At 36.5% G+C, this 21,360-nt stretch overlaps 1 protein-coding gene across 4 annotated transcripts in view; it reads left to right on the forward strand.

The window, feature by feature from the left end:
* The window catches only part of SLC9B2 (solute carrier family 9 member B2), a 52,400-nt gene that overhangs the window by 17,064 nt on the left and 13,976 nt on the right, over window positions 1-21,360 (forward strand). For all 4 annotated transcript variants that reach the window (XR_005790879.1, XM_040477127.1, XM_040477136.1 and 1 more), the window contains 6 exons: window positions 5,262-5,432; window positions 9,585-9,727; window positions 10,807-10,934; window positions 12,662-12,837; window positions 16,524-16,630; window positions 19,900-20,049. Coding sequence is in view for 3 of the 4 variants with exons in the window: in XM_040477127.1 (XP_040333061.1) it covers window positions 5,262-5,432; window positions 9,585-9,727; window positions 10,807-10,934; window positions 12,662-12,837; window positions 16,524-16,630; window positions 19,900-20,049 (875 nt within the window). In the remaining variant the exon portion in view is untranslated. The remainder of the gene's footprint in view (window positions 1-5,261; window positions 5,433-9,584; window positions 9,728-10,806; window positions 10,935-12,661; window positions 12,838-16,523; window positions 16,631-19,899; window positions 20,050-21,360) is intronic.

The following is a 21,360-nucleotide window of genomic DNA, read 5'->3' on the forward strand; positions in this document are numbered from 1 at the left end:
TATTATGATATCAATTTGAAGAATAGATGGATATTCAGATTCAGTAATCCTGTTTTTTTGTTCAGAAAGGAAATTGTGTGTGTGTGTGTGTGTGTGTGTGAGAGAGAGAGAGAGAGAGAGAGAGAGAGAGAGAGAGAGAGAGAAGTGTGTGTATTTTGTACATTGGAGGAAATGTAGTAGGAAAAAGAAGAGCTTTGAAAATTGTCTATAAATGTTGACGTTTTGTTAATTTTTTAAGTTTATTTATTTATTTTGAGAGAGACAGAGACAGTGCGAGTGGGGGAGGGGTAGAGAGAGAGGGAGAGAGAGAATCCCAAGCAGGCACTACATTGCCAGCACAGAGCCCGATACAGGGCTCGAACTCATGAAACCATGAGATCATGACCTTGGGCCAAAACGGAGAGTTGAACACTTAACTGACTGAGCCACCCAGGCACCCTATAAATGAGAATTTGAAGACAATTTCAAAATGATATTGAGGAGCGACAGCACCACTAGAGTAAATATATATCTTCCCAAAGTAAATATGTTGAAGAATATAATACATTTGGTCTAAAAGTTGTGTTTACTAAAAAATAAGACTCAGTTATTGTTATACTTCATTTGTGAGCTCTGAAAAACATTTTTACCATTCTCAACTGGGACAGTTGAAGCCCAGTTATACTCTAGGCTCTACATATGTTTTTAATAAAATTAGGTAAGTCTGTAAACTAGCATGAGAAAAAAATCTCAAACTTTATTTAAAAAATGTAGAGAAAAACAGGTTCCAAAATATATACCAGTTGATAAGACAACATATAATTTAATACCTTTTCTGTCCTATTTATTATTTTTTTGAAATTTCACCATTCAAATCATGGCACATTTCTAGTTAAAACATTTACAGTAAAACAGATAGTGATTGTATTAGGGAAAGGGTGTAAATGAATGATGTGATTTGGAGACTCATTTTTTAATTTTTTTTTTTTTTTATTTTTAGAGAGAAAGGGGGTGGGGGACAGGCACTGGGAGAGGAAGAGAGAGAATCTTTATAAAAATAATTTTTTTTTTAACGTTTATTTATTTTTGAGACAGAGACAGAGCATGAATGGGGGGAGGGTCAGAGACAGAGGGAGACACAGAATCTGAAGCAGGCTCCAGGCTCCAAGCTATCAGCACAGAGCCCAACGCGGGGCTCCAACTCAGGGACTGTGAGATCATGACCGGAGCCGAAGTTGGACGCTTAACCTGAGCCACCCAGGTGCCCCAGAAGAGAGAGAATCTTAAGCAGGTTCCATGCTCAGTGCAGAGGCAGACACAGGGCTTGATCCTATGACCCTGGGATAATGACCTGAGCCAAAATCAAGAGTTGGTTGCACAACCGACTAAGCCACCCAGGTATCCCACAGAGTCATTTTTTAAAAATTCTATGATCATTGTCCATAAAGGTGCCTGATAAATGGGAACTCATAATATATAAACACCTCTTCACTTGTTTTCCTGTGCTTCTGTTGCTTAGGCTTACAAGACTGTTCTTTTTTTTTTTTCCTATACTCCTTCCTGTATCACTTCAGTATATTTACATATTTTTCTTAAGTAAATCTGATTTTCCAAATGAGAAGTAAATTACTAACTGAATTAAATGTGATTTAGAGAAACCCTGTAAATATACACTTACTATTTATTTAGAACTGCATTTTGAATATGAAAAAGGAAAGGAATGTTAGAGGTTTAAAAGAAAAGTGGTCTTGAAGTGGAAAACTTAATTCTACCTTTCTGAATTTTGTACAAAACTGATTTTGTGCTATGATAAAGTAAAATTTAGTAGTTTACAATTCCTACTATCCCATTACACTTCCCATACTATATAGAAATTTCAGCTTCTCTACCCAACTGGAAGATATAGAAGGCGCTTTAGTTATTTCATAGCATCACAGCCTACAAAATGTGTAATAATTCTGTAAGGGTTAAAAAATGAGACATTGGATTTGATCTCTAGCAATGGGGTGGATGACATTCAATGAACAGCCCTCTCACTTATGTCAATGAAAACAGTAGTTTAAGTCTCTTTAAATATACCTTTTATCTGTCAAGAAAACAGGAAATCATCAGACACTAAAAACAGTATGACTAGGAGAGATAAATAAGCACTCAAGCTGGCTTTCGCTCTGGGGCTTCTGCAAAACACCAGTGAACTTGAGATTCATTTTGAGAACCATGAGAGTATAAGAGGCTATGCGTGGGCCTGCCCAGGTTGGGAGAAAAAGGAGAAATCATTCCTTCTCACCCACACAAAGCTGGAACCCAATGTAATGATGAATTTGAGGTAAACCTGCCCTGCAGAGGGGACCCACAGCTAAACTTGACTGTCTGAACTGTAGTGCTGTCTGGGCAAGAAAAGAGTCTCCACTAAATATGTGTAACTTCATGCTGATCTGTGTTCCAAAGTCACAGAAAAAAACGTCAAGCTGAAAATATATCTAAAAGTAGTCCCAGATTGTGAAGATTGTAAGCACATGGTAGGGGCAAATTCATATCCTATCTGGGAAAACTGACATTCAACTTCAGCAATTCCCAAAGATTAAGTTTCAGGGAAGAGCTCACTGTTGCCAAAAACAAAAGCAACAAAACAAAAACAAAAGTCACAACATGCACAAGGAAACACGTTTCAAAAATTTGCATTATCAGAAAATAAAATATAAAATATTTTCAATAACTATGAAGAAATTAAAGAGGAGGTAACAAATATAAGTATAAAACAAGAAACTATTTACAAAAATGAACACATTTCAATAAGCACCAACTTCTAGAAATGAAAGATATAATAAAGTAATTGAAATTTCAAACTCAGTAGATTAGGCAGCAGATTAAGTGAAAAGAAAATTGGTAATCTAGTAAATAGGTCTGAAGAGATTACAGTGCAGTACACACAGAAAAAAAATGGACGATATGAAAACTGAGCTTACCCAAATGGAGAAGAGACTGTGACTGTTCAATGTTTTAATCATAGTTCCAGAAAAATACAGGGAAAAGAATAGGGAAGAGGAAATATTTAAACAAATAAAGACAGAATGTTCCAGAATGGATGGAAAACATAAATCCTAAGCAAACTAAAAGGAAGCCATATGGAAATTAACATAAGTACTGAACAGATCACACTGAAATTGCAGAAAACCAAAGAAAAAGAAAGATCTTAAAAATAGCCAAAGGAGGGGCATCTGGGTGGCTCAGTCGGCTAAGCGTCCGACTTGGGCTCAGGTCATGATCTCACGGTCTGTGAGTTCGAGCCCCATGTCGGGCTCTGTGCTGACAGCTGAAAGCCTGGAGCCTGCTTCAGATTCCCCTCTTCAGATTTCCCTCTCTCTTTGCCCCTCCCCCACTAGTTCTCTCTCTCTCTCTCTCTCTCTCTCTCTCTCTCTCTCTCTCTCTGTCTCAAAAATAAATAAACATTTAAAAAAATTTTTTTAAATAGCCAAAGGAAAAAAACAATTCCTAAAAGACACTTAAAAACAGCAATAAAAGCCAGAAAACCAAGGGACAGTATTTTAAAGGAACTGGAAGATAGTAACTCTCAACCTAGAACTGTATATCCTGAAAAACTATCTTTTAAGAATGAGAATAAAGATAATTCCAGATCAATAAAACTAAGAATTTGTTACCAACAGATCTTCATGAGAAATATAGCATGCTCTGGTGCACTGTTTCTGAACTATGAATTAGTTCATATATGATGGTAAATGAGGAATTGTGTTAGTGTAACATGAAAATTTGCATTTGTACATAATTTCTCCTGCCATGTTAATATTTTACATCACCAAACAATGGCATGTGAATGCAAAACACATTGAAAAACAAGAACAGACAAAAAAGGTCAGATATATGATTCCTTACAATTAAAGATAAAGCCTTACTAAAATGAAGACTTTTTAAATTTTTTTTTTTTAACGTTTATTTATTTTTGAGACAGAGAGAGACACAGAGCGTGAACAGGGGAGGGGCAGAGAGAGAGGGAGACACAGAATCAGAAACAGGCTCCAGGCTCTGAGCTGTCAGCACAGAGCCTGACGCGGGGCTCGAACTCACAGACCGTGAGATCATGACCTGAGCTGAAGTCGGACGCTTAACCAACCGAGCCACCCAGGCGCCCCGAAATGAAGACTTTTTAAAAAGCTGAACTCCCTATAGAAGTACTTTTTTTTTTTTTTCCAGACAGTTAGTTGCTGGTTTAGGGGTTTCAGAGGCTTTTTAAACTTTCTAGACCATTAAACTATCTAATGAAACCATATATGGATGTAGAAGCTGACATTACAAACAAAATAGCTGCCAACACTTTCCCTCAGTTAAAACAACAACAACAAATATTTGATTGATGGAGAAAGCTATAATCTGGATCAGATTTGGACAGAACTGCTTACTATTTAAAGCAAATGCTTTCAAGGTTCTACATCTCGAAATAATACGTGTGGTTCCAAGGGTTTGGGTCTGCCAAAAAGAGACTGTGAAATGCAAATGCCAGTGGAGATTTAACTGCACTAGCACTTTTATTAGGATCATTACTGTTTTTGTCAATACTTTGGTCACAGGATTTAAGCTTTGAGTTGTCTGCCCAACTGTTTTCCCATGAGTCTTTGTTGTTTCAGTGTAAACTTTAGTACAACACAAGGTTTTCAAACAAGGAAACATGTTTCACCTTCTAATAGAAATACCTCTATTAAAGGAAATACTTTAGGCAACAAAATAATTGTCCCAGATAAAAAATTTGAGTTGCCATAATGAATAATGATCAAAACGGAAAATAGGTGAGTATATGGATAATTCTAAACCAACATTGACTATAGAAAAGAAACAATAATAGTGTTTAATTCAAGACAGAACTAAAATACTAGAATGTGATTATTCAGGTATTATGTTCCTATGAAGAGAGTAAAGATAGCCAGTGTTTCCCTTTTTATTAATGAGTGAATATTTGTGGTAAAATTATAAAGGAAAAAGGAGGAATGATAAAAAAAAAATTCAAGATCATAGTTCCTTCTGATGGTGTGAAAGGAGATGGGAGATGGGATTAAGAGGGGCACATGGGTGGATCCAAAGGCACTAGTAATATCCTATTTCTTAAGATGGTTGGTAATTATTACCCAATTGTTCATATTACTGATGCTTTCTAAAATTTACACATGGTTATAAATACTTGTATGTATGCTCGATATTTTTAAAATTTTTATATTATATTGAAACCATATGACAACTTACTGATAGAAACTAGTTTTCCTGGTTTATTTCAGTTACCATGGTTGTTCTTCTCTGGGCTGTAGTTTGGTCAATTACTACCAGCGAATGTCTTCCTGGAGGAAACCTATTTGGAATTATAATCCTATTCTATTGTGCCATCATTGGAGGTAAACTTTTGGGGCTCATTAAGTTACCTACATTACCTCCACTGCCTCCTCTTCTAGGTAAGTGCTAAATACTTTCTGACTTCAAGAGTAAATCATATTTTAAAAACTGTAGTTTGGGAAGCTTTGGGAAATAAATATAAAATATTTCTGTATTTGATGTGTTGGAGCCAAAAGCCAATTATTAAATTTTGAGTTTGGTAAGCCAGTTGTTAAACACAGACATTTTTTAAAATTAAATTATATATATTTACAATTAAATAACTTGCATTAAAAATAAAACCAATAGATACTCAAAACTAATCACTTACGGCATTTTCTCCTTATCTAGGCTCTTGAAATTATGGAAACAATATATAGTGGTGTGCCACTGGCTCTCTCTTCCCAACTGCACATTCATTGACATCGTGTTGGTAGCTTAACATCAACCATGGTAGAAGTAACTGTAAGACAGAAATGCTACAAAACTAGGGCTCAATGTATTGTAAGTCACTCACATCATTGACAAAGGAGTGAAGGGGTCGTCTGCCAGATCAGTATCAGGTGGCCATATCAATCCAGACCATCCAGAAACAGTGTCCCAGCGAAGTTGTTGTCACATTCATTTGGAGAACAAAAAAATGCTTCCTCTTGCGCCCCCCCCCCAAAACTCCAAAAGAAACTCTTAACATATTTTTGAGTCCTTGTTAGATTATTATTTCTTTTGAACTCTGCTCATTTCAGCACTATTTGTAATGAAAAATCTGAAAAGTTCCTTAAAGTCCATTAATTGGTTCAAAAAATTACAGTACTTCCAAACAATGAGATACTATTTCTACTATTAGAAAATGAGGCACACGAACACATATACTGAGGCATGCTTACATAGGTATACAAACTTTTCTGGAAAGGCAAAGAAAACCCTTAAGAGTGAAAATCTTTGGAGAATGAAGATCGAAAGTTTGCAGTTGGAATAGAACATGTACTTGTCACTTCCTACTTGTTGGTGATGTTTTAATTCACCATGAGCATGTGTTATCCTTATTACTCTTTAAAAAAACAACTGTGGTTGGCTAGTTCCCACTTTCAAAAATTCTGGAAAGACCGTAACTGCAGAATTCAAAACTTTACGAGACCTTCTTCTAGATTAAATGGCAGTGATGCTTCCTGGCCTAGCGGTGTCTGGAGCAAGTCACAAAAGCTATGCTTGTCATTAGTCTCCATTCTCATAGCTTACATACAGAACATTGCAACAATAGTAAGTTTGTTTAGTCATTTAATGTGTAATGCTTGTAAGGTCATGCTGAGAAGAGGGTACTGCTAGAGAAGAACAGTCTGGAAGCCCAGTGTCTGGTGGAGAAGTCTCTCTTTCCTGTTGTAGTGACATGTGGTATCAGCGAGGGCAGGATTCTCTCGCAAACTCCTCAGCTCCCTCGGTCACTGTCAACTACTGACACTTCCCAGAATGTGTCATACTTCTCTTCATACCTTGGAAGAAACTACTAACCCATCCAGAAACTTCTTGACTCTCCACCCGGTTCTTCCCCTTGTTTGGATCCCTCTGACTTACTACTCTTCTCTCACTCATACAACACTTCCTTATGCTTCCATAAAATTGAGGTTGTCAGTTTATCTCACTCCCCTAGAGGCTGAAAACTTGTTGAGATGTAGTACCAAGTTTTTGTTCATTATTATACTTCTACTACCTACTGTACTGTCTAAAATACTGAAGGCATTTGGTAAACAGTAAATGGCTGAATGAAAGAAGAATCAGAAGCTGACCTGACAGAGCAATGTCCATTTCTTCATAACTCACAAGCCTTTGGAAAGCAAGGATTTTTTTTAATGTTTTTTTCATGTTTATTTTTTTCATGTTTATTTTTTTTATTTTTTTTTAATGTTTATTTTTTGAGAGAGAGAGCATAGGTAAGGGAGGGGCAGAGAGAGAGGGAGACCCAGAATCTGAAGCAGTCTCCAGGCTCCGTGCTGTCAGCACAGAACCAGAAGCGATGCTCAAACTCACGAATCATGAGATCATGACCTGAACCAAAGTCAGAATGCTCAATGGATTGAACCACCCAGGCGCCTCGCAAGTTATGTATTTTTTGTTAAATTACCTGGCTTGAGGGTGAAATAGAATCCACATAAGTATTTGTTGATAATTCAGGTAAACTGACATAGCAAATAACTTCAGGAGCTGTTTACTTTGCACATAAAAGAGTGACTGAATTAGGCATTGTATTAAAACATTTTATATTTATAATTTGATCACATTTCTATCTGAATACTCCATTACTGATTCTAATGATTTTTATTTGCATATTAAAGGCTTTTCTTGGGGCGCCTGGGTGGCGCAGTCGGTTAAGCGTCCGACTTCAGCCAGGTCACGATCTCACGGTCCGTGAGTTCGAGCCCCGCGTCAGGCTCTGGGCTGATGGCCTGGAGCCTGGAGCCTGTTTCCGATTCTGTGTCTCCCTCTCTCTCTGCCCCTCCCCCGTTCATGCTGTCTCTCTCTGTCCCAAAAATAAATAAACGTTGAAAAAAAAAAAAATTTAAAGGCTTTTCTTCGCTCCTCTAATATAGTATATTATTTTAATTTTTTATTGAAAATTTTATTTAAATTCTAGTTAGTTAACATATAATGTAATATTGGTTTCAGGAATAGAATTTAGTGATTCATCTTGCATATAACACCCAGTGCCCATCATAACAAGTGCCCTCCTTAATACCCATCACCCATCTAGCCCATCTCCCCACCCACCTCCCTCCATCAACTCTCAATTTGTTCTCTATCATTTAGAGTATCTTATGAATTATGAGCAGGTAGATAGGCTAAATGAGTAAGGGGCATTAAGGAAGACACTTGTTGGGATGAGCACTGGGTGCTGTACATAGGTGATGAATCACTGGAATCTACTCCTGAAATCATTATTGCACTATATGCTAACTAGGATATAATTAAATAAATAAATAAATAAATAAATATTTTAAAATAATAAAAAAAGAAAAAGAAAAAAAAATAAAATTCAAAGAAAAAAAAAGAGTGTATTATGGTTTGCTTCCCTTTTTTTCCCTTCACATATGTTCATCTGTTTTGTTGCCTAAATTCCACATGTGAGTGAAATCATATGATATTTGTTTTTCTCTGACTTATTACACTTAGCATAATGTACTAATATTATGGATATGGATATATAATATACTAATATTATGGATATGGATATATAATATCCATCCACATTGTTGCAAATAGCAAGACTTCATTCTTTTTGATGGCTAATATTCCATTGTGTGTGTGTGTGTGTGTGTGTGTGTGTGTGTGTGTGTGTGTATATATATATATACACCATATCTTCTTTATTTATTAATCAGTCAGTGGACACTTGGGCTCTTTCTGTAGTTTGCTATTATTGATAATGCTGCTATAAACATCAGAGGGCATGTACCCTTTGAATCTATATTTTTGTATCCTTTGGGTAAATACCTAGCAGTGCAATTGCTACATCATAGGGTAGTTCTATTTTTAACTTTTTGAGGAGCCTCCATAAGTGTTTCCCAGAGTGGCCACACTAATTTGCATTCCCACCAACAGCATAAGACAGTTCCTTTCTCCACAGCCTCACCAACATCTGTTGTTTCTTGTGTTAGTTTTAACCATTCTGACAGGTGTGAGGTGGTATCCCATCATGGTTTGGTTTGTATTTCCCTGATGATGAGTGAGATTGAGCATCTTTTCATGCATCTGTTAGCCATCTGCATGATGGAAAAGTATCGATTCATGTCTTCTCATTTTTTCACTGGATTGTTTTTTGGGCGTTGAGTTTGGTGAGTTCTTTATAGATTTTGAATACTAACCCTTTATCTGATATGTCACTTGCAAATATCTTCGCCCATTCCATAGGCTGCCTTTTTGCTTTGTTGATTGTTTCCGTTGCTGTGCAGAAGCTTTTTATCTTAATGAAGTCCCATTAGTTCTTTTGTGCTTTTGTTTCCTTTGCCTCCAGCAATGTGTCTAGTAAGAAGTTGCTACAGCCAAAGTCAAAGGGGTTGCTATCTGTGTTCTCCTCTAGGATTTTGATGGTTTCCTATCTCACATTTAGGTCTTTCATCCATTTAAACAAAAATGTTAAACAAAAGAATATTAAAGAGACATGAACTCAAAAAGTAAAAATGCCAAAAATATCTTCTCTATTTGAAAACCAACTAAGGAGTTGTTTGACTTCTCCATTCTAGGCATGCTTCTTGCTGGGTTTCTTGTCAGAAATATCCCTGTCATCAGTGATAATGTACAGATCAAGCATAAGTGGTCTTCCTCTTTGAGAAGCATAGCCCTGTCTATCATATTGGTTCGTGCTGGCCTTGGGCTTGATTCAAAGGTATGAAGTATAAATTTCTAATTGTTGACTAGGAATTGAACTCTTCCAGTACTGCTACTATTCAGAATCACCGTGCTTTAGGCACTGTGACAGTCTAAAGAAGAGAATGGAGGGGGGCCTGGGTGGCTCAGTTGGTTAAGTGTCTGCTCAGGTCATGATCTCACAGTTCGTGAGTTTGAGCCCCACATCAGGCTCTGTGCTGACAGCTCAGAGCCTGGATCCTGGTTCGGATTCTGTGTCTCCCTCTCTGTACACCACCCCCGCTTGCGCTCTCTCTCTGTGTCTCAAAAATGAATAAATGTTAAAAAAAATTTTTTTAAAGAAAAGAATGGAGTTTATTTCATGGAGGACCGACTATTCCCAGAAGATGACCCTATATTCGTTCTTGGAGGAAGGTGGAATTGCTGTCTGGGGACAGCACTAACAATAAAGGCTCCCCTTTTCTCTGACAGAGATGTAGGTCATCCTTATAAATAACAGGCTAGAGAGAGGATAGCACATTTATGGCATGCAAAGCCTTATGCAAGTGCTTAGGCTAACTATACAGCTTAAGAAACTGCTTGATACATAGGACGAGTCTCAAGTATGCCTTTTTTAATGCTTTTACTAACGTATATTTTTGAATGAGAGAATGAGTGTTCCTGGGGATGAAGGTTTTCACCCTGGCCTCATTCTGGGGCCACAAGTTATAAATAAAGCTAACACCGAGAGGGTTAAATCAGCTACTTTGGGGATTAATGAGCACAGACTACAGAACATCCTGCTTGAGTTCAAACCTAGCTGCACAATTTACCAATTTCATGATGTTGGACAAATGACTTTAACTTGTATCTTTTTAGATGAGGACATCTAAATATAATGGGGATAGTAATTTCACCTATATCATAGTGTTGCTATGAGGACTAAATAAGCTATCTCCAAAACACTTCAAACACTGAAATGTTTGTTAAATAAAACTCATTACCTAGCAAATTCATGATAATCCAAACATGGTCTGAATACTGAAGAAAAGCGTCTGATGTCATAATCTCTTTCTGTCTTTAAATGATTGTTTTTGTATTTCTGCTTGCATATTTCAGGCCCTGAAGAAGTTGAAGGGTGTTTGTATAAGACTGTCCATGGGTCCTTGTCTTGTGGAGGCATGCACATCTGCACTTCTGGCCCACTTTCTAATGGGCTTACCATGGCAATGGGGATTTATCCTGGGGTAATGGTTTTTCTTTTTCGTATGAAAACAATGCAGGGATGTTTGGGGCTTTCTCTGATTCCATACCAGAGAATGCATAATAGCATTTTCTTAAGGACATCAGAAAATACAACATGGATATTCCAGCGTAATCTAAATATTATAACTTCAAAATATACTATTTATAGAATACATCTAACTTTTACAGGCATTATGATTTAAACAGTTGAAGAATTAATGGTGTTTTACCTACACCTTATTCCATGCTGGTGAGAGAGATGCCATATCTCACCTAAAAGTCCATACAAAGGGTAATAAACATATCAACAGTAATGAACACCTAACACTCTTTTCTCCTTCTTTTGTCACCAGACAGTTATGATTGGGTGGTTCTGCTGTCTCTTCCTTCCACTGCCATTTCTTCTAATGGTGAACAGCCATAAGAAGTAAATAAATAAAGGGGAGCCTGGGCGGCTCACCGGTTAAGTGTCTGACTTCGGCTCAGGTCAAGATCTCACAGTTCGTGGGTTCGAGCCCCATGTTGGGCTCTCTGCTGACAGCTCAGAGCCTGGAGCCTGCTTCAGATTCTGTGTCTCCCTCTCTCTCTGCCCCTCCCTCACTCACTCATGCTCTCTCTCTGTCTCTCAAAAATAAATAAATATCAAAAAAAGAAAATAATTATGAAAGTACTTAGTAAGAATTTAGTACTAATTAGTAGGCAAGAAGCAAGAAATCCTTACTTCTGGTTAAGACGGTAGAGCTATACTGCCTGGATTTAAATCCCAGCTCTGTGACTCCAATATGTGAACTTTGGCAAGTTATTTAATCTCTCTGCATCTCGTTTGCAAGAATGAAGTCTCCTCATTTGCAGAATGAAGACAATTATCGTAGCTACCTTTTAGAGTTGTTGTGAGGATTAAATTAGTTAATTTATGTAGAGCACTTAAAATGGTGTTTGGCACATAGTAAACACTGTAAAATGTTTTCTGCTGTTACTGCTGCTGCTAGTGTTAGTATCACTGTCACTGCCATTATGGGCTTCTTCTAATCTGTGGTCTTATTCTACCTACCAAGTCCCAACAGAAGGCCTAATATCAGTCAGTTCCAATTTAAAAAGCCTGCAGCTGTGTTTTTCAAACCTCATACCATAAATGTTTCATCTTCATTTTTTTTAATGTTTTGTTTATTTTTGAGAGAGAGCAAACGGGGGAGGGGACAGAGGATCCAAAGTGGGCTCTGTGCTGATAGCAGCAAACCTGATATGGGGCTCGAACCCACGAACCATGAGATCATGACCTCAGCCAAAGTCAGATACTCAACCACTCAACCAACTGAGCCATGCAGTTGCCCTGGCTTGCTTGCTTGCTTGCTTTTTTTTTTTTTTTTTTTTTTTTTTTATTTATTTATCTTTTTTTTTTTTTTTAAGGCAGATTCCTGCAACCTAATCCCATTAGGTCTTCTGTGCCACCCATAACTATATATTTCGGGGCAACCTAAGTGGTTCCAATATAGGCTGTCTGTAGCCACACTTTCAAAAAGTGTTCTGTAGAACTTGTGTGTGTGTGTGTGTGTGTGTGTGTGTGTGTGTGTGTGTGTGTGTGTTTCCAGTTTGGTGCTTCACTGCTATTTGAAAGACAGTAGTTGTCTAAAGTGTAACCTCTAAAAGAGTAGATGTTATTATAATTTCAACAATAATAATAATAATGAGTAAGCTGCTATCACAAATGTTTAAAGCGCTGCCTACTTAGTTTTGTTTTAGGTGCTGTATCTCCAGCTGTCGTAGTGCCTTCAATGCTCCTTTTGCAGGAAGGAGGCTATGGAGTTGAAAAAGGCGTCCCAACCTTACTTATGGCTGCTGGCAGCTTCGATGATATTCTGGCTATCACTGGCTTCAACACATGCTTGGGCATGGCCTTTTCCACAGGTAAACTGGTCAGTTCACGATGTGCTGTTCCCTTGCGCTACAGAGACATAGATTATGATGTTACAAACTGGGCATATTTGCTTGATAACTGAATACGGCAGATTAAAATGGAGAAACCAACTCCACAGGTTAGTTCTATACCTGAGGAGGGACCAGTAGCTTATTTTACTCCCTTCACCCTCTGGACATGGACTGTTCCAATGGTCTGGTAAATGCATTGACAGGGATCCAGAGTAGCAAAGTTTAAGAAAGGATTAGAATAGCTTTTGCATGGAGGCTTCTGAGAAAGCTCAATCTTGGAGACTTCACACAGAGATGAGTAGGTTTTTCAAAGACAACAATGACACAGAACAGTCCAAGTGAAAGGAACAGCATTCTTCTAAAATAGGAACAGTTTCTGCTCTCTGTAACATTTTATGGGTAATAATGGCAATGATTTTTCACAGGTATCTTACTTCCTTACTGAGTGTCTGACATGGATGTATTTTGTGCTAAGCAGTAATAAAAGAAGAGTGTAAAACATTTTTTGTCTCCCACTATTATTTAAGACTTTTACTATCTTTGGCACAGCACAAGTTTATTTTTAAACCATGTCCAAGATTCAGAAATAAGATTTGCGATCCCATGCGATTGACAAAATGTAATTGTAGAGTGAGTTTAGCTTCCAATTATTGTGGAACACATTTTCTTGGGAAGTCATATGTTCTCAATATCTCTACTCCCATAGTTATCTAGGGATAACATTTCAGGATTTAGGCTGATTACCTAGAACCTCAACTCTTCCCACTGCCCCAAGTTCCTTATATCCGGTCACCCTCCATACACTGCTGTGCATCACTGGTAAATTAACCTTGTCAAAACATGACTCTCATAGTATTACTTTTTGGTACAAGAACCAGTGAGGATTCTCTATTACCTATTAGGTCAAATCTACACCCTTGTCTTTACTTTAATTTTACTGTACCTATCCAAACTTATGTTCTCACTGCCTTCCTGGTATACACCTTTGAAACCATGGTTCTCAGCCTCAGCTGCATACTAGAATTACCTGGAGAATTTTTAAAAATACTTGTAAATGAGCACTACCTTAGACCAATTAAATCAGAACCTTTGGGAATAGAAACCAGATTTATGCAAGAGTTTGCATTAGAATCACACGGGAGGAGAAGAAGAGGGATGAGGGGGTAAGAGGGAGGGTATAAGAGATTATGGGGTTTCATAATCTGGGGAGTATGGGCTATGGATAGTTTAAAGAACTTTCCTAGTCAACAATGCTGTGTTCCCTCTGCCCTGCTCCACTAAATGTGGTCCTTAGACGTTTTGGATGGGAACTACCAGGAGCCTCTTTAAAATATGGATCCCAAGCCCTGCCAGGCTTACTGAATCAGAATTTTTAGAGGTGGGTCCAAGAAGTCTTTTTTTTTTCCCTTACATACTAGAGACTGAAACTAATTAGCTACTTTTTATACATTTATAGTAAATTATTTATTGTGATAGCTTGAGACATTTGCTACTGTCACAGCTAGATGTTTCTGACAGTCACACCATTATCTAACATAGAGCTGCTCTGGCTAAATAAAATTACTACAGAGGTAATTCTTTTTTTTTTTTTTCTTTTAATAAGAGAGATGATTAAAACTGTAAGGAAGGAAAAACTGTTGCCCATCTACCCCCCTTAAGTCCATTGGCTGTGCCCTGTAAATCAGAATGACAAAAGACAAATTAACAAGAGAAAAGCATGTGCACCCTGTTGTGCATGTTGTTAGCATGTGCACCCTGCTTACCTAGGGGAGTACTTACTCACTGATGCCTAACTCAAAGAGGTGGTTAGAATTTGGTATATAAATATATATATAATTTGCATGTAAGTGAACCATGCAACTCAAACCTGTATGTGATGTATATATCACATCTTAGCAAAAAACAGTAATTTTGGTGAAATGCAAGACAAAAGAAAAGAACTTTGAACTTTTAGAGGCAGCAAATTGTGGAAAGGCAAATAGGGTAACCAATGGTATCTAGGGATGCTCTTAGTAGAATCTGTCTTTGGGATGATAAGAGTCTGAAGTTGTCCCAGTGGTTAACTTCTGTCCTTCTGGTAGAGGAAAAATTTATGCCCTTAAAAGTTTATGCTCTCCTTTTAGGCAAATAGGAGGAGATAGATACCTTTTCTTGATTCTGTTTCTTCTCAATTGCCTTCTGCTCAAAATCATCTTTATGCCAAAGTGGCATACCTTGGTGTGGCATATTGTTACCCTAAACTACAATAATAAGAAACTACATACTAGTTGCATTTTTTAAAATGTTGTGTTTATTTTTGAGACAGAGACAGACCGAGAGAGAGAGAGAGAGAGAGAGAGAGAGAGAGGGAGAACATGAGTGGGGGAGGGGCAAAAAGAGAGGGGGACAGGGGATCCAAAGTGGGCTCTGTGCTGAGAGCAGAGAGCCCTGTGCAGGGCACAAACTCATGAACTGTGAGATCATGACCTGCGCCTAAATCGAGAGTTGGACTCTTAACCAACTGAGCTACTCAGGCACCCCAGTACATATTTTCTTTGAATAGTGTGGAAGGAAGGACTTCATGTGTTGAGCAATTTACTATGATTTTGTGTACAATGTGCTAACAGATTTTTTTAAAGTATTCTAAATTCTGTTTGCCATGAAAGAAAACAGAAGTCTACTTATATATATATATTATGATACTTCAAAGAAGCAATCCAACAAATAAAGGCTCTTCTAAGAGCAGTTTCAAAAATAATTTGTTTTTGGGGGTGCCTCGGTGGTTCAGTCAGTTAAATGTCCAACTTCAGCTCAGGTCATGATCTCGGGGTTCGTGAATTTGAGCCCTGCTAGGGCTCTGTGCTGACAGCTCAGAGCCTGGAGCCTGCTTTGGATTCTGTGACTCCCTCTCTCTCTGCCCCACCCCTGCTTGCACTGTGTCTCTAAAAAATGAATAAACATTAAAAAAAATTTTTTTTTAGTAATTTGTTTTCAGATTTACTTTTAGAAATAGCTTTTGAGAAACAGTAAGTCCCCTACACTCCTTGTAGTAAGAAGATTCTTGGGGTACTTGGCTGGCTCAGTTGGAAGGGCATGTGACTCCTGACCTTGAGGGTCATGAGTTTGAGCCCCACATTGGGTATAGAGATTACTAAAAACAAAAAAATAAATAAATACATTTTAAAAACTTAAAAAAATAAAAGATTCTTGATTTAACTGCCAAATTTTTAAGTTACTGTATTCTTTACATATCAAAGCTACCATAATCAATTATCAGTAAAAAATCAGGCTCTTAATTGGCAATATGAAAACTAGATATGTCTTCTCACCCAGCCTGTGCCTATAGTATAGTAGAACAAATTAGCTCTGTTCATGAATTTTTATTCTTTCATATTTTCTTAGGCCATTTAAGTAAACTTTTATTGATGTAAGCATAAAAGAAGGGCACAAATCATAGTTTATACCAATTTTGAAATTTATCTGCAATAATATGCATAGGTTTCTTATAATATAGGCCCATCTTATTAGACATTTTACATCACATATATTAAAGAAAGTGGAGAGCAGGAAATACCTGTATAACTTTCCTTCTATGTAATTAGATGCTTTTTATGTTGATAATTAAAGTCTAAGTATTTACAGATTTAGAGTTCTGCCTGAAGTTTTTCTTTTTATGTGTTTTTAAGGCTCCACAATTTTCAATGTTCTCAGAGGAATTTTAGAGGTGGTAATTGGTATGGCAACTGGATCTCTTCTTGGATTTTTTATTCAGTACTTTCCAAGCAGTGACCAGGTAAAAGAAATAATCTATGGGAAAGTCATGCTCTAAAATGTCATTGGAAAAACATTCTGGAACAGTCCCCTGAACGTGAAGAACACGATTTAGAAAATGGCCCCCCATTATAAAACTGCTTATTCCCAAATCAATGCTATCCATGAGATGTATGAACAAGGCTAGATGTGCAGTTGACCCCTGAACAATGCAGGGATTAGGGGCACTGACCCTGTGCACAGTCAGAAATCCATGTATAACTTTTGACTCCCCAAAAACTTAATTACTAATAGCCTGCTGTTGACTAGAATCCTTTCTGATAACATAAACAGTTGATTAACACATATTTTAGATGTTGTATGTACTATATACTGTATTCTTATAATAAAGTAAGCTAGAGAAAAGAAGATATTATTAAGAAAATCATAAAGGAAATACATTTATAGTAGTGTACTGTATTTATCAAAAAAAAAAAAAAATTTGCATGTAAGTGGACCATGCAGCTCAAATCTGTGTTAAGGGTCAACTGTATAAGGTTTTAATGCAATCCTAAAATTTTTACTCTATTGTATATTCTATAAACTTACATTTCACTGAAAAATAACATCATTTCCAGAATATGCAAGCAATCCTTTCTTTTTGTTTTTAGTTTTTATTTTATTATTATTATTAATATTAGCTAAGTCAAGATGTAAAATGGCTTTGGGGCCCTCTTTTTAGTATCAGCATATCTTAGATTATAATACTACCTATACCTTAACATCTCATTGTAATATAGTCTAGTATTTGTCACCAAGATGATCAAAGTTCTTTACTCATCACAATAATTTCATAATATTCACAGAGAGTTTTTTTGTTTTGTTTTCCTTTACCCTCCTAAGTCTCTTGGGATAGACAAACATATAAGAGTCTTTGTTTTCCTATAAGAACTGGCATTATTTTGAAATTTCAGAGAATTTTGAATGGAAATATAAACTTAACTAAAGTAGAACTTTAAAAAAATTAATATTTCCATTATAAGAAAGTATGATGAGTTGGATTTTTACTATGCTCCAAAACCCTCCAATTAAAATTGTGAAAAATTTTATGAATGCATAAAAGAAAATTATAGGATTTTCTAATTACACAACAAAATAAAGAAAAGAGTGATGGCTTACATTTTGTTGCTTACTGTATATAAAATGATATAGTAAGTACAATAAAGTGCCACTACATTCAATATGGCAGCCACCAGCTACATGTGGCTATAGCAGATAGAGAACATTTCAGTGGTGCAGATGTAGAAATTTCCATCATCACTGGATGTTCTTTTGGGAAGCACTGATCTAGTACAATCATATAAACTCATGTAATCTAGTGTAAACCACATAAGACCCATGAAGAGAATACTATTAATAGTATTCATCAGTACCTTTCTACTGATGAGGAGATTGAGATTTAAGAAGTAACTTGAACGAGTTCATATAGCTAGAAAGCAGCAGAGCTGGGAGTGAACTCTAGTAATCCTGAGCCTGGATGCTTCCAAGTCAAGCACTTCTAAAGACCTACTTGCCTTCTAAAGTGATCAAGAAGTTTAGGCCATGGCAAACATTTTTCTAGATATGTCTTCTAAGGCAAGGGAAACAAAAGCAAAAATAAGTTATTGGAACTATATCAAAATAAAAAGCTTTTGCACAACAAAGGAAACCATTAACAAAACTAAAAGACTAAAACCTACTAAATGGGAGAAAATATTTGCAAATGATGTATCCAAGAAGGCTTAGTATCCAAAATATATAAAGAACTTATACAACTCAACACCTATATATATATATATTCTGGTACTCTGCCCATTTTTAATCGGAATATATATATATGTATATATATATATATATGTATATATATGTATATACATATATTCCGATTAAAAATGGGCAGAGTACCAGAATGGACATTTTTCCAAAGAAGACATAATATATGGCCAACAGACACATGAAAAGATGTTCAACATCACTAACCATTAGGAAAATGCAAATCAAAACCACAATGAGTTATTACTTTACACCTGTCAGAATGGCTAACATCAAAAAGATAAGAAATAACAAGTATTGGATACAGAGAAAATGGAACACTGCACGGTTGGTGGGAAGGTAAACTGGTACAGCCACTGTGGAAATCAGTGTGGTGGTTCCTCAAAAAATAAAATATAGAGGGGCGCCTGGGTGGCGCAGTCGGTTAAGCGTCCGACTTCAGCCAGGTCACGATCTCGCGGTCCGTGAGTTCGAGCCCCGCGTCGGGCTCTGGGCTGATGGCTCAGAGCCTGGAGCCTGCTTCCGATTCTGTGTCTCCCTCTCTCTCTGCCCCTCCCCCGTTCATGCTCTGTCTCTCTCTGTCCCAAAAATAAAAAAAATAAAAAAATTAAAATAAATAAATAAATAAATAAAATAAAATAAAATATAGAATTACCATATGACTCAGTAATTCTACTACTGGGTATCTACTCAAAGAAAACACTAATTTGAGAAGATTATGAACCCCTGTATTTATTGCAGTATTATTTACAATAGCCAAGATATGGAAGCAACCTAAGTGTCCATCAATAGATAAATGCTAAGGAAGGTGTGATATATATACAATAGAACATTGAACAGCCATAAAAAAGAATGTGATCTTGCCATTTGCAATAACATGGATGGATCCAGAGGGTATTATGCTAGTAAATAAGTCAAACTGAAAAAGACAAAGAGCATATAATTTCACTCACATGTGGAATCTAAAAGCAAAACAAATGAATAAATAAACGGAAGGAGAATCATGTTTAGAAAAAAAAAATGAGGAGAGCATGGCATTAAGGAGTAACCAGCCCAAAAATACTAGAGATATCACATCTTTAACTTTCACAAAAACACTGTGACAAAACTGCTTTCAGGGAGGAGAAGAAAAAAAGCCTGAGGAAGCTAAGTTATGTGACCACTACATATGCCAGTAGTGTAAAAGAGCTAGAATTTTAACTCTGGTCTGTCTGGCTCCAAAGCCCATGCACTTTTTTCTACTATTACATTCAGCCCTGTGAAATTCTGCTTGGATAACTGCAGGAGAATACAACTAGTGTTCTTGGAAGAGGAAGCTGCATTTGTCCATGTGTTGACTCTACTTTTATTAAGGAAAAGAAAGTAAATGTCATGGCATGCATTTATTTGCTTAGACAGACATTTTCATTTTCCACTAAGTCCTGAATATAGAAAAAGCAATCATTAAAAATCAGTTATAGGAAATAATTGAGCTAATCAACCTTTCTTTTTCTTCTCAAGGACAAACTTGTGTGGAAGAGAGCATTCATTGTTTTGGGGCTGTCCATACTAGCTGTGTTCAGCAGCGTGTATTTTGGTTTCCCTGGGTCAGGAGGATTGTGCACACTGGTCATGTCCTTCCTTGCAGGTTTGAGATGGGCCGGCGAAAAGGTGAATTTCAAGTTCTTCTCATTTAAGTTCTTTCTGATCAGAGTAAATTTTTTTCTTTACAGATGTTTCCTAATATAAAATTAATAAAATTATTTAATCACAAAAGCTATTTTCTATGCATATGTAAATGTATGCCCAAGTGTACACACAGACATCCTTTTCCATGCTGCCTCCCTATTCTTTGTAAGGGCTACGGCTACAGAGTATTGCATGGTATAGCTGTCCTATATTTAACCAGTCTCCTGATAACAGATTTTAAATTGTTTCTGGTTTTCTACTAAGACAAAAAGTATTTCAGTAAAATATCCTACCTATGCCATATTTCATTAACTCTAAGATGCTATCAAATCTAAGAAGCACCATTTTACATGCTACCAAGAAAGAAAAAAGAATACTGCCTATTAAACTATGACATGACATCCTAATTTCAGAAATTTTAAAATGTGAAAAAAAATCAACAAAATACAACATATGTTTGAGTTTATCTATAGGATAAATTTCCAGAAACAGGATTGCTCTATGAAGGCGTATATACATTGATATTTTGATAATATCAATTTTCCCTTTTAAAAGACTGCGCCAGTTTATATTTTCACCAACAGTATGTGAAGATCTGTCTTTCTGATCTGAGTATTTTCAATCTTCAGATATTTTGCTAATCTGATAGGTTAAAAATGTATCTCATTATTGATCTGAATTACATTTCTTTATGAGTGAAGCAAATCATCTTTTCCTGTGCTTACTAACCGGTTTGCTCAAAAGCCTGTGCCTATTTTTTTAAAAGGTTGTTTTGGTTTTTCTTATTGATTTTCATGATCATTAAGATTATTGATTTTTTTGATATGTACTATGGAAATTAGCTGGTTGTTATTTACTAATTTTAATTTCAAGTTACATCCTTATAAATTTGAACTTGACAGCAGCATATGCTATTCTGTTTAATGGAGAAATTAGATGTAGGTGACCCACCTAAATGCAGCTATATCATTTTGGACAACCTGGAAACAACTGTTCAAAATAATTAAGCTTAAAATAATGCCACATGGAAAAATATGTGAGGGTTAAAAAGCTGGAGGTTAGGTATATAATCAAATTCAATTGAGTGAATCTCTGCAGAGGTAGAATAGAGACAGAATTTCCCTGTGAGTAAAGAACACTCAGATAGGAGGCTCTCACTATGTAATCTATGATTACAAAGTTAAGACAAGTATAACTGAATTGTCTTGCTTCAGAGGAGACAAATGGTAGGGACAGCCTGGAGCATTGTGTAGAGAACGGTATTGAAGCCACCAGAAAGTACATGGAGATGGA

This window comes from Herpailurus yagouaroundi, unplaced genomic scaffold, assembly GCF_014898765.1.
Source record: "Herpailurus yagouaroundi ecotype Mexico unplaced genomic scaffold, PumYag 28, whole genome shotgun sequence".
Lineage (NCBI taxonomy): Eukaryota > Metazoa > Chordata > Mammalia > Carnivora > Felidae > Herpailurus > Herpailurus yagouaroundi.